Here is a 14,647-nt window from a genome sequence, read left to right as displayed (position 1 = left end):
TTTTACTGTATGGCATGATCAAAAAGTTGAAAAACCACCAATCAAAGGAGTGAGTGTAGATTGAGAAGAGGGCAAAGCACGAGCCATGGCTCACTGAGAGGTCCGAGGAGGATCCAGTAAAGGGGATTGATCAGGAGGCAGCCACCAGAGAACTTAATTCAGTGATGAGAATTGCTTAATTGCCTTGCCTTCAGAGTGGAGGTTGTCCTCAGGAATTACTGAGACCAGCACCCTTGCTTAGAATAACTTATAACTGCTGATCATTTTTGCTCTGGTGAAATTGTTGCTGCAATCAAGTTACATGCTTCAATTATAAAATTCTAAGCTTATAAAATAGTGCTCTTTATATTATAAAAATATTTTTTGCTGAGTGTTTTCACAGATACCTTTAATGGTTCACCTAATACTTTGGTTTGATTACAATTCTCATCCATAAATTAGAAACAAAAGGTATTTGAAGATTTTGAGGATTAGAAGTAACATATAAACAAATGTTCTGTGCGATCAGCAAGTAGTAGATGGACAATAAAATCTATGTGCTAGTACATGTATTTAGAAGTATATGCTTTGTTCTTTGTTCATTCATCCAACATTAAATTCTAGCAAATTCCAGGCATAGTGAATTTGTGTTATTTAGAAACAAAAAAAACCCCAAATCTGCTGCTTAGTATTTTGCTGCAGTTATATAGTTTTTCTTGGGATTATCTATTATGCATATATAAATTACTACATATAATTTATCAATTTATTATGTAATATTTAGTTGCTATGGATCTTGACTTAACTTTTGAACACAAAACTTTTAAAGTGCCTTTTCCATCCGTTTGTGGAGTGGTATGCTCCCCCACCCCATTCTCTCTCTATGTATACACATAGGGTGAAGTAAGAAAACAGTTATAAAACCCATTTCCCTTTTCATATTGAAATGTTTCAATTTGTCAGAAACCAAACAAAACTGCTATTGAGTTGATTCTGGCTCATAGCCCTCCTATAGAACAGAGTAGAGCCGCTGTATGGGGTTTCTAAGCCTGTAAATCTTTACAAAAGCGGACTGTCTCAACTTTCTCCAGCAGAACACCTGGTGGGTTTGAACTGCCAACTTTTTTCATTAGCAGCTGAATGCTTTAATCACTATGCCACCAGAGCTCCTTCAATTTATTAAAGTCATGATATATTCGTTAGAATGAGAATGCAGAAATATTCTGATGGCTGAAATCTTAAACTTGTGAAAAATTCATTTATTTAAAAATACCTTTGAAAGATTCATGAGTAATGAAACCAAGACTTCAAGATTCTCTTTTTACTTACTTAAGCCCTCTGCTGCAAGATTTTCGAAGCAAATTGGCATGTCCAGGGGAGAAGATGCACACTTTACCACTGTTCAGCCCTTGAATTTTATAGGTTTTGTTTGCTGCTTTCTTACTCCTCCTTAGTAGCAGTTGCAGGCTGGCACCTGTCAAATCTAAGAGAAAGAGCAAATGACACCACTAGCATGCTTGGCAGGACTGTAATATGGAGTAACGAGAACTATGCCCCAGAAGCCCTGGATACCCAGACAGTTATTCTGTAGTACCTACCTTCTTAAAGATCATGACATAAAATTAATGGAGTATGGAATTCTCCAGGTAGAAATGGGGAAGAAAAGAGATGGGTTTCTTTGCCTATCATATTTGTAAACTTAGAGAAAAAAGAAAACTTTTTTGAAAGATTGAAGACAGCACAAAGTAAAAACATCCCAAATTTGTACAAGTTTTCTTAGTACTTATATTTATTTTAGAAATTATATTAGTACTTACTGGGGAGAAATTGCCTAGGGGAAGCAACTTTTTTTTTTAAGCTTCAAGATCATTAAGTCACATTTTTAATCTCTCAGGGGGGAAAAAATCTATATTGAAAAATAATTAAATTATGTTAAAAATCAACAGTACTTTGCATTTTCTCTCAGGCATCTCATTAATTTTTAGATATCTCCGTGGGCAGGTTATTGCTATTCTATTTTGTTGACATTTAGCATTTATTAAGTCCACACAGTGAGAAGAATTCATAGAATATGTAAAAGCCTATTTTTGAGATTCTTATGCTTCTTGGAAAGTGACAAATATACATGTACTCTATTTTTAAATTTTTTTTAATTTTTACATATCCTAATTCAGCAAAAATTAGAAAATACAATAGCATTATTTTCAATAATAATAAAGTTAGCAGGATTAGTGTCATAGTTACTCTTTCTTTGATTGCTGGGCAAGTGAGGAGATCCATCATGTTTGCTTTCAAATCTGCCTTCCTGAAGCTGTTAGGGATCTTCTTTGTAGTACTTTCTGTCAGAAGAGGGAATTAAGAAGATTAGTAAATTAATCAGCAATGAATTTCCAGGGGCAAACTCCTCAAAGTGTCTTATCAATTCCTAGAAACTGTAGTTGCTGCTTTTTTCTGTGAACTTTAATAAATCCCCTTAATATGTTTTAAAATCAATTCTAGCTGCCAAACAAATGCTTTCCTCAGGTAAGTAAGCTCAGGGAGAAAGTTATTTCCTTGGCTTAAAAAGCTGTTGCTCCCAAATTCCTTGAAATAATTTTACCTCAGATAATCTTTTAAAGAAGCTAAAATGCATAGTGCAATATCTGTTATGTTTTAATAACAAAAGTATAACAGTAAAACGTTGGTAGGGTCACTGAGTCGAAATCAAGGCAACAGGTTGAAACAATGAGGGTCAAGAAGCTTAAAATTGTTTGACTTTATTGCTTTTGATTAATAAAACAAAAAACCCTATGGAATTTAGAATATTAAAGAAAATTTAGAATGTTGAAAGTTTCCTAAAATTCAGGGTACAGTAACTTTTCAAATATACTTAAAGAGGAAAAATGAGTTTTATATGTACTTTTTAAAGCTTTTAAAGTAGTAATTTCCTTAATACACGCTCTTCCTGTAACATGTTTCATTCTGAATGCTTTTAAAGAGTGCCATCTAGTGTTAATTTTAGAGTAGTGATTTATGGATTAGAATTTGGGAAATGTGGGACCCAGGAAATACACTAATGAAAAAAAAAACAGTCATGATACAGAAGCCTTAAGGAATATGACTTGAAAACATCCATTAATAATTTGACCTCAAGATTGTACATGTTCATCTTTAAGGTAAACAATGTGTATATTAATCCATGCATTCATTCAACAAATACTATTTGATCATAAGCCAGACCTCTAAATAGGAGCTCTGATGGCTTAGTGCCTAAGGCATTTGACTGCTAACCAGAAGGCTGGCAGTTCAGACCCCCCAGCCACTACTCGGAAGGAAGGTTGGGCCATCTACTTCCGTAGTGATATCGCCTTGGAAATCCAAGGAGGGGTCGCTGTGAATCGGATCCGACTCCATGGCAGTGCGTTGCATTGAGCTGTGTTGCGTTGTTCTAGATATTCATAATAAATAAATAGATAAAATTGCGTGAGGTGGATTCCGACTCATAGCAACTCTATAGGACAGAGTAGAAGTTCCTCATAGGATTTCCAAGGCTGTAAATCTTTAGGAAAACAGATTCCACAGATTTTCTCCCACAGAGCTGTGGGTTCAAACTGTCAACTTTTCCATTAACAGCCAAGTGCTTAACCACTACACCACCAGGGTCTGTCAGAGAGACCAACCAGGAGGCAAATACTATAGTTTAGAAGAGGGGTGATAGTAATTTGGATCACAGTGGAAACACTGGTGATGATAGGCCCAGATTCTGGATGTATATTGAAGGTACAGCCAAAATAATTGTGGCTATGGTGATGTGAAAGGAAAGTGCAACTAAGAATGACTCCCAAGGTTTTTTGGGCTGAGCAGCTACAGGTAGGGAAAAGGCATGAGAAGCAAGTTTTAGGAGAAGTGGGGGAAAAGAAGGCGCTCTGGTGGTGCTGTGGTAAAAGCATGGGGTTGCTTACCAAAAGGTGGGTGGTTCAAACCCACCACCCACTCTGAAGAAGAAAGACAAGGCAGTCTGCTTGCTAAAATATTTACAGCATTGGAAACCTTATAGGGCAGTTTTACTCTGTCCTAGAGGGTCTCTCTGAGTTAGAATCTACTCAACGGCCAGTAGGTTTGGATTTTAGTTTAGGAGAGAATAAGGAACTTGATTTTGGACTGTTAGAAATAGCTATCAACATTCAAGTTATAGCAAAATTCAAACATTTTCCTATTGTGATTCAGTACTTTTTACCTAACCACATTTTAAAGTCTACTTTGGGAGAACCCATTTCTCATGAGGGAATGAATATACCCCTCTATTATTTTGTAGCGTCATAAAACAGTACCCATGTGGGAGGAATATTGGTCAATCAGGGAGGCCCAACCTTGTCTAAACTTCTCAAGGTTCTTATTCCCAGACAATGCTCAGTGTTCTTGGTTGATTTTTTCTTTCCCATTTTATTCATGAATGTTCTCACCTCCAGTGAATTGCCAAAGTGATTAGGAGGTTCTACTGGAACATACTTGAGGAATATTTATAAAGAGTTGGGTATAAAATCACTAAGACATGTAAAATCATGCTAAAACTAGTTGATTACAAAAGGTACAGATCTTTCTTATGGAAGTCAATTATTCAGTCTTCAGGAACAAATTCTTGTAGACTTATCTACTACAAACCCTTTATAATGTTCATTTATTGTGTTAGTTTCTGCATTATTATTATAGGAAGAGCTTATAACCACTTCCATTTATGCTTCAGGTGAACCAATGAAAGAAGAAAATGAAAGGCATTAAGAAAAGTCTTACAGAAGAATATCTCTATCTGGACTTTTCTCATCAAAGAGAAGGATGCATCTTTCCTCTGCATACATCTGTAACTGTGTTTTTGTTGTCATACTGTGATTGCAGAATCTTTAAAGTTTGCTTAGTCTTCACCAAAGAAAGTACAGACATTTCACTAATAAGAAATGTACTGCCCCAAGATATTGAAATACAGATTATTTCAAGAGAAGTGCTTCCGTCTATAGTCCAGAATTGTTGTTTGCCTGCAGCAGTGGAAAGAACAGGCAATTTTTGTAGAGCGGGACTTGCTGTTGTGCTAAGACACATCATTCAGAAATCGTATGAAGCTGATCCCTCAAAGAAGGAAATTTTGAAACTACTGGGTTTTAAAAAGACTTGCTTGAAAGCCTGTGCTGAAGTAAGTATATTGTCTCTCCTATTGTTGTTTAAAATCAGAGTGATAGCACATTCATTTGAATGCCCATTTTAACTTTCTGTTGGGAACTAAACTTTGATTTATTAAAAGAAAATACCCCACAAAACCCAATGCAATAGTTAAATAATATTAGGATATTATAATGCAGTATTGGAAAACAAGAATTTAAGATTTAGTTTATGAGATTTGGTGGCAGTATTTTCAGTGATATTATTTTTAGAGAGTGACTTCTTTTTCACATTTTATTTTAGGTATATTGAGGATTTTTAAAGAGAATTTGTTTACATATAAATAAGGTCAACTAGTAGTATGTTTGAAACTCTGCTTTTTAATTTCTTTTTATTTTAAATGTTTTGATAAGTATTTATTCAGTAAAAGGATACAGGAATGCTAAAGTTTCTAATGCTTTAATGTTATCACTTCTGAAACACTATAATATATCTCCGATACAGCATACAGATCTAGCTCAGGGCTAATTTAACTCAAGACTTTACAAATTCTCTAAACCAATTCATTTCCTGGAAGAAAGTACTTTTTCCTCAAACTGTGTTGAAAGTAAAGAGTCCTTTCATTTCTTGTTTTATAGGTTAGTCATTGGACCAGGCTCTGTGAACTTACCATCCCTTTGGCTATTGAGAATTTTCTAAGAGAGTCTTTTGAAGAGCCCTCAACTATCCCTGTAGAAATACTACAGCTAGAGGAAAAACTTGGTGAGCCTGTTAGAGTGCACAATGATGACAAACTCCGTAGGCAGAAGCTGAAGCAACAGAAGGGTGCTAAAGTTGGACTTTCTCTTGCTAAGAACAAAACAAAGAGCAAGGTCTATAATCTGGAAACATCTGAAGAGTTGGACTTTCCATCCAAGAGCCTGGAACTGGAAGTGGCATTCTCAAAGCTAACAGCACAGGAAGAACCAGCCACTACCAACAGGGAGCCTTCTCATATCAGAAAAGCAAAAGCCTCTGACCTTCCACCTCTGGAACATGTGTTTGCAGAAGGGCTTTACTTTACACTGGCAGATATCGTGCTCTTGCCCTGTGTCCATCATTTTTTGGTAAGGTTTTATTTGTAGTAGATACATTATTGTATGATTTAATCTATGATACTTGCCTTGATTTTAATCCCAATTTCACTTCTTTCTATCATATCTCAGCACAGTTTATATCTCTCTGTTTCTGTTTTCTTATCTGTAAAATGGAGATAATAATAATACCTACCAGAATAGGATCAATGTGAGGAACAAATGACTTAATTTTTGTAAAGTGAAGAACAATGCTTGGCCTACAGCAGGTAAAATGTTAGCAGTTTTTATGATCACTAATTTCAAATTGCTATTGTTATTACCTTCTAATAGTAGAGGATCCAGTAGAGAGAAACCATATAAGCTTGTCAGTTATATTTTACAATTGACTAGTTCTTTAATATATCTCATTCTGTTAGTCATTAATAAATCAGAAATAGTTTATCTGTATCCTGTATTTCTCTGTTATGCATAAGATTAAAGGAGCTAGCTATTTTATCCTATGCTGTGGAACAATATAGGAGGAAAGGTTTCTTTACTGTCAGGGGCACAACTGACTGGACAGAAATGGGGCAAAGTCTGACCTGATAGAGTCAAGAGAACATTCATGGTCTTTAAGTTTGAGAGATGAATGAAAGCTAGAAAATGGATTTCACTAAAAAAACTGGATCAAAAGATTAATAGTCTACTTCTTCTTCTTTTTTTTTTTTTTTTGTATAGCAATGGATGACTTTTTATTTTTCATAGGCATTACTTGAAAAGAAATGAGAGTGACCATTTCGCCTGCAGAGATTTGGCTTATTTGATACAAATTACTATTAAGATGGTAATAAAGTCCTATCTCTTTGAAATTGCACTTCACCTTTAATATGTTGGCTAATAAGGGAGACAATGTGGTAGAGTACAAAGAGTTCTGGCTTTGAAATAGGGTTTGAATCCTGGTTCTGTAATTTACTTACTAGCTTTTTGTGACTTTGAGTTTGTTATTACACCTCTCTAAGCCTCATTATTCTCATCTGGAAAGTTAATATACTCCTTGAAGAGTATTGTAGGGCTCAGAAATATTCTTAGAAATACTATATGTAAAATGATGAATGAGTGAACAATGTGTGCTTCATAGGCAGGGGCTCATAGATGTCATTACAATTAATGAATCTTGAGAAAAGTTACAGTAGACTAGGCAAACTAAGTTAACCTTTCTTCCCTGGGTGTCAGAACATGTTTATGGCCACAAGATTTTAGTGATGGGTTTTCTGAAAATATATATTATGATATGAAACCAAAACCAAATTCACTGCCGTGGAGTCAGATCTGACTCATAGTGATCCCTCCTTGGGTTTCTGAGGCAGTATTACTACAGAAGTATATTGCCCAACCTTCCTTCTGAGGAGTGGCTGGTGGGTTTGAACTACCAACCTTCTGGTTAGCAGTCAGATGCCTTAGGCACTATGCCACCAGAGCTCCCATACTATGATATATAATACATTATTATATACACATCCATAAACATTTCCTGATGATAATAAAAATACAGTTTGCATATTTAAGGGTTGTTTGTGAAATAAGAGATTAAAATTTGTATGTCAACCTCCCCATATTCCATCAGAGAGGAATTTCTTGCAGTGTGAGCAATTTGACTCTTATTCCAAAGATAGAAGACAGAAAAAACTACTGCCAGATCAAAATTACTTTCAAAATGGCTTCCTTTATTTGATAATTACAATATCCTAGACAAATGACTAATATCCTACTGTTAAAAAGTTGAATGTGTAACTATCAAGAGGAAAAAATTATGTGTGATAGGTATTGCAGAACAGGAGGAGGCAAAAAAAAAAAAAAAAAGGGAGAATTGTCAAAGATTATTGGTAGAAAACTTCCCTAATATCATAAAGATGAAAAGATACAGATCCAAGAAGCTCAATGAACCTCACACAAGATAAACCCCAAAAGAAATTCATGAAGAGATAACATTATCAAACTTTCTAAAACTCAAGACAAAGAAAGAATCCTGAGAGCTGCTCAAGAAAAGTGAAATGTTACCTACAAAGGGGAACCAGTAACACTAAGCTTCAATTTGTTGAAAGAAACCATAGAGACAAGAAGGCAATGAGATGACGTGTATAAAACCCTGAAAGAAAAAAAATGTCAACCAAGAAGTATATATTCAGCAAAACTGTCCCTTAAATATGATGGTGAAATTACAACATTTCCAGATAAACAGAAATTAAGAGAATTTCTGAAAACCAGACCAACCTCAAAAGAAATGCTAAAGGAGTCCTTTAGACAAAGAATCAGCAATGTCAGACAGCCTGAGATAAGGATACATGACAACAGCATTGGAAACCAACACAAGTAAAGAATTTTTTAAAATAAACTTAAAAGACTGAATATGGGACCAGAGCTGCCAATCTGTAAATAACAACAACTGCTAACATAAAGAGAGAATGAATGGCATGATTACAGTATTTTGAAATAGAGAGCAAATCAAAATGATACTAAGATAGAACAGACTGTTTTAAATGTTGGAAGGTAAAAATAAATTACAGGGTAACCACAAAGAAAATTAATAAACCTTCTTACCAAAATAAAGAAGAAAATCAAGGACTCAGTAAACACAAAATTAACTGCAATGAAGAAAATCTGATAACAAAATGAACTTAATACAGAAAAATAAATAATCAATACCCCCAAAAATATAGTACACAGTAGAATGACAGCAGTAAATCTATACATATCAATCATTGCACTGAATGTAGATGGATTAAATCACCAATCAAGAGGCAGAGAGTGGCAGAATGGATAAGAACATAGGACCCATTACTATTCTGTGTAGAAGAGACTCACCATACACATAAAGATGAAAATAAACTAAAAAAGATGAAAAAGATATGTATCAAGCAAACAACAACCAAAAAGGAGCAGGAGTAGCAATATTAATTTCTGATAAAATAAACTTCAAGGCAAAAACCAGGATGAGAGACAAGGAAGGATATTATATAATGATTAAAGGGTGAATCCAGCAGGAGGATATAAATACTATGCACTCAATTAAAGAACCCCAAAATACATAACTCGAAATTTAACAAAATTGAAAGAATAGACAACTGCACCATAATTGTAGGAGACTTTAACATGCCATTTTCAGTTAAGGTCAGGACAACTACAAAGAAAGTTAACAAAGATACAGAAGATTTAAACAACACGATAACCGACTAGACCTCATAGATACATATAGAACATTCTACCCAACAGCATCACAATACATATCCCTATTATTGTTGTTATTATGAGCCATCGAGACATCCCTAAGGCAGCTGAAATAAAAAGATGATCACAGGATAATACAAAGGATTGTATGCCAACACATTTGAAAACCTAAAAGAAATGGACAAATTTTTAGAAACATTTGGCCTATATAAACTAATACATACCGAGGTAGAAATTTTGAACAGATCATCATTATCACAAAAGGAGAAAGCAAAAAAGTCATTGGAAAAAAAAAAAAAAAAATCCCAACAAAAAAAGTCATGGTCCAGATAACTTTACTGGGAAATTCTGCCAAACATTCAAAGAAGAGCTGGAATCAGTTCTATTCAAACTATTCCGGAACATAAAAAAAGGATGGTATGGTAGTTAAGGTTATGTTTCACCTTGGCTGGACCTGGTTTTGAATAGCTGGGCAGTTGGATGTAGTTATTCCCCATGATGAGACTGGTACTCAACTTCATGGTGGAATCTACTGTTAGCAGCTGAGTAGCTGCCTTAGTGATGTGGTCTGCTTCCAGTACATAAGAAGCAGCTTTGAGAAAGGTCTCTGAGCATTTTGGCACAACTTATTCCTGCATTTGGCCGAGTCTTCATTTCAGTGGCCTGCCATGTTGTCTGCCGATCTTGAGACTGTTTCTTGACTTGAACCAGTAGTCTGCCATGTTGCTTGATAATGTTGGGACTGTGTCATTTTACCTGTTGACCTTGGGTTTGTCAGCCTCAGCAGCCAGCAGCTGCCTGAGTTAAGAGAAGACTCCAGCTTCAGTGAGCTGGGAGCAAGAAGCAGAGCTGAAGCTCAAGGGCCATCACCCAGCCCCTAAAGCTGGCACTTTGAACTTAGACTTTTTGCCTCCTAAACTGAAAGGGAATAAATCCCTGTTTGTTAAAAACACCCACTTGTGGTATTTTCTGTTAGAGCAGCACTAGAGGACCAAAACAGATGGAATACTCCCAAATAAATTCTTTGAGGCAAGCATAAGTCTGACACCAAATCCGGCAAAGATATCACTAAAATAGAAAATTACAGATGAATATCCCTCATGAACATAGACACAAATATCCTCAAAAAATTCAGGCCAATAGAATCCAACACCATATATATATATAATACAGTATGATCAAGTGGGATTCATATCAAGTATGCAAGGATGGTTCAACATTAGAAAAACAATCAACATAATCCACTACATATATAAAACAAAGGAAAAGAACTACATGATCTTACCAGTTGATGCAGAAAAGCATTTGATAAAGCCCAACACCTATTCCTGATACAACTCAGCAAAATAGGAATAGAAAAGACATTCCTCAACATAATTAAGGGCATATACACAAAACCAATGGCCAAGTGAGAGAGACTGAAAGCATTCCTCTTGGGAATAGGAACCAGTCAAGGATGCCCTCTGTCATCACTCCTATTCAATATTGTATTCAAAGTCATAGCAGAGCAATAAGGCAAGAAAGGGAAATGAAAGGTATCCAGAATAGCAAAGAAGAAGTAAAACTATCCCTATTTGCAGATAATCCAAAAAACCAAACTCACTGCTGTGGAGTCGGATCTGACTCATAGCAACCCCTCCTTGGGTTTCTGAGCAGTATTGCCCATCCTTTCTTCTGAGGAGTGGCTGGTAGGTTTGAACCACCAGCCTTCTGGTTAGCAGTGAAATGCCTTAGACACTATGCCACCAGAGGTCATTTGCAGATAATATGATCCTATATGTAGAACATCCCAGAGACTCAGCAAGAATGCTAGTGAAACTAAAGATTCAACAGAGTGGCACTGTACGTGATAAACATGTATAAATAAATTGAATTCCTCTATACCCACAAAGAAAACTCTGAAAATGAAATAAAGAAAAAATACCATTTACAATAGCTATGAAAAAGATAAAATACTAAGGAATAAACCTAACCAGAGATACAAAAGACTTCTACAAAGAAAACTACAAAACACTACTGGAAGAATTCAAAAGAGACTTACAAAATGGAAGAACATACCATGGTCATGCATTGAGAAGACTTAATGTTGTGAAAATATGAGTGCTACCCAAAGTAGTCTATAATTATAATGAAATTCTGATACAAATTCCATCAAAATTCTTTAAAGACAAGGAAAAATGAATCACCAACTTAATATAGAAAGGAAAGAGACCACAGATAAAGCAAACAAAACAAAACAAAAACCTCATGGCTATCCAGTAAATTCATATTATTGTGAATACTGCTGTGATGAACATGGGTCTCAGATCTTATTTCTTTAGTATATATATATATGATTTGTATATGACTTACATATATAACATATGTATCTGGCTTTGTATTGGTTCTACAGTCAACACCAATGGAAACAGCAGTCAAGACACCAGATGACGTATTGCATTGGGCAGATCTGCGGCAAAAGACCTCTTTCAAGTGATGAGAGCAAAGATGTCTCCTTGAAGACTAATGTGTACCTAACCCAAGCCATGGTGTTTTCAGTCACCTCTTATGCATGTGAGAGCTGGACAGTGAATAAGGAAGATCGAAGAAGAGTTGATGCTTTTGAGTTGTGGGGTTGGAGAAAATGCTAAGAGTACTGTGGTCTGCTAAAAGGACTAACAAATCTGTCCTGGAAGAAGTGCAGCCGGAATGCTCCTTGGAAGTGAGAATGACCAGACTTCATCTCACCTGCTTTGGACATATGGTCAGAAGGAACCATTCTCTGGAGAAGGATATTCTTGGTAAAGTGGAACATAAGTGAGAAAGGAGAACACCCTCAACAAAATGGATAGACACAGTGGCTGCAATGATGGGCTCAGGTATAACAAGGACAGATGAGAAAAGAGTTCTGATAAAAATCTATATATCTGGAGGCTGGTGCTTCACTAAGTTAGGTGGTATTGATCAATTGTCATTTTTTTAAAAAACATTTGTCTTCAAAATTGAAAAAAACATGATTGAAAACCAAAATAGCTTAAGAATTAAAGAATGTGAAAAGGATGGATATTTAGGAATTGTTTAGATATTGCTTGGTGTTTGAAATGTCGTATGTGTTCATAGTATTCATGGAGTTGGATGTAGAAAAACATCTTTTTTTTCCTCTAGTCAAAATGTTTCTAGACTCGGAATAGGCAGACAAGCAACACAGACTCTCTTCTTCCTTTCAAAGAAAAGAAAAACCAATTGATAGAGATACAGAAGATAATCTTGGAGCCCTGAGCTTTGAAAGGAACTATACAGAAGTGGATTAGGCACCAACTAGTGGAAAAGCTCTGGTAGCATAGTGCCTAAGACACTTGACTGCTAACCAGAAGGCTGGCGGTTCAAATCTACCAGCCACTCCTCGGAAGGAAGATGGGGCAATCTACTTCCATAGTGATACCACCTCGGAAACCCAAGGAGGGGTCGCTATGAGTTGGGACCGACTTGATGGCACATAGCAACAACAACAACAGTGGAAAAGCCTGAATGAAAACAGTGAGTACAGAGATGGTCAGATCAGTGGACTGTCAGAGGGGACTACTCAGAGGGGACCAACAACCTGAATATTTCCAAGTGGTATTGGGACCTGAAATTGGACCTGAAGCTCAGCCCTTGTCACCAAGGCCTGCAGGGACGACTGTGCTGGTGGCTTATGACTAGGAAGGGAACAGCAAGAAGGGAGATAATCTGAGCTGTTGACTTTCTGCTATCTGGAGGGTGCAGTCATTTTGAATGTTTACAAGCGGTGGCCATGTTGGATATTTAAAGTGACCGAGGGCATAGCCATTTTGAATCTTTACAGGTGGTGGCCATTTTGGATATTTAAAGTGAATGAGGGTGCAGCCATTTTGAATCTTTACAAGTGGCATCCATTTTGGATTATAAAGTGATGGCATTCTCATTCAGATTCCAGGGGCCTAAGAATAGGCTATGTTTGCCAAGGTCGGCAGGGATATACAAGAGGCTGACAACAGGAAAGGAGACAGGTGGTGAGTGTATAAGTGCTGTCAACTAGTGAATAGAGGAGCACAACACAGTTCCCTCCTTGCATAGATAACATACAAACAAACCAAAGAAAATGAAAATTGTGGGCAAGTCACTCCAACATACAATCACCAATTAAATATAAACACAAAAATGTCATAATACCTCAGAGACAACAGAGCATCACAGTCCACACAAAGAAGCAAGATAAAGCAGGAGAAACAAGGACCAGGATATAGACCCAAACACATCCCTGAGGAAGATGCAGCATTAGAACTCCCTGATAAGGAATTCAAAAGAATTATATTTAGGTATCATCAATGAATTGAGAGACAGTTCAAGGAAAACACAATTTCAAAAGACAGTACAAGAACAAAATGATAAAATAAATGAAAAAGTAGAAATGATAAAAAATCTACACACAGAAATCCAGGAGATTAATACTAAATTTTCAGAAATAGATAACACATTGAATGGGTAAAGGAGCAGAACTGAATCAATGGAAGACAGAATTAGGGAGCTTGAAGGCAAATACCTGAAAACTTTTTTGGAAAGGGATAAATTGGAAAAAAAAAATCAAAACAAAATAAGGAAAGCCTAAGGTTCATGTTGGATACTATCAAAAGGAATAACCTATGTGTGATCAGAATTCCAGAACAGGAAGAGACAGAGAAAATTGTCAAAGATTTGTTGGAAAAGAATTTTCCTTGTATAATGAAAGATGAAAATATATCCATTCAGGAAGTCCAACAAACCCCAAACAGGATAGATCCCAAAAGAAAAACACCAAGACATATCATAATCAAGGTCACCAAAACCAAAGACAAAGAAAGAATCATAAGAGCAGCACAGGAAAAACAAAAAGTTACCTACAAGAGACAACCAATAAGACTAAGCTCGGATTTCTCGACAGAAACCATGGAGGCGAGAAGACAGATGGTATATATAAAACACTGAAAGAGAAAATTTCCAACCAAGAATAATTATGTACGTAGCAAAATTGTCCCTCAAATATGATGGTGAAATTAGGACGTTTCCAGATAAGCAGAAATTAAGAGAATTTGTTAAAACCAGACCAACCTTACAAAAGATGCTAAAGGGAGCCCCTTTGGACAGAGAAGCAACAACAACCAACAACAACTGATCATTAACACACATGATGATGTAACCCAGAAACCAACCCAGCTATGGAAGTATCCAAAGTAAATAAGCCTACAAGATTGTAAACAGAAAACCAGAGACATCAATTGACA

The 14,647-nt window shown here is 36.0% G+C and overlaps 1 protein-coding gene across 1 annotated transcript in view; it reads left to right on the top strand.

Annotated features, from left to right (window-relative positions):
• Positions 1-4,723: 4,723 nt before the first annotated feature.
• Positions 4,724-14,647, top strand: part of GSTCD (glutathione S-transferase C-terminal domain containing) — a 274,623-nt gene continuing 264,699 nt past the window's right edge. The window contains exons 1-2 of the mRNA XM_007948293.2: positions 4,724-5,143; positions 5,748-6,215. Of these exons, the coding sequence (XP_007946484.1) occupies positions 4,724-5,143; positions 5,748-6,215 (888 nt within the window). The remainder of the gene's footprint in view (positions 5,144-5,747; positions 6,216-14,647) is intronic.

This window comes from Orycteropus afer, unplaced genomic scaffold (genome assembly GCF_000298275.1).
Source record: "Orycteropus afer afer isolate SDZICR_OR568_19922 unplaced genomic scaffold, OryAfe1.0 scaffold00211, whole genome shotgun sequence".
NCBI classification, from domain to species: Eukaryota; Metazoa; Chordata; class Mammalia; order Tubulidentata; family Orycteropodidae; genus Orycteropus; species Orycteropus afer.
The sequence above is the reverse complement of the archived record's forward strand: the minus strand, read 5'-3'. Positions and strand labels throughout refer to the sequence as shown.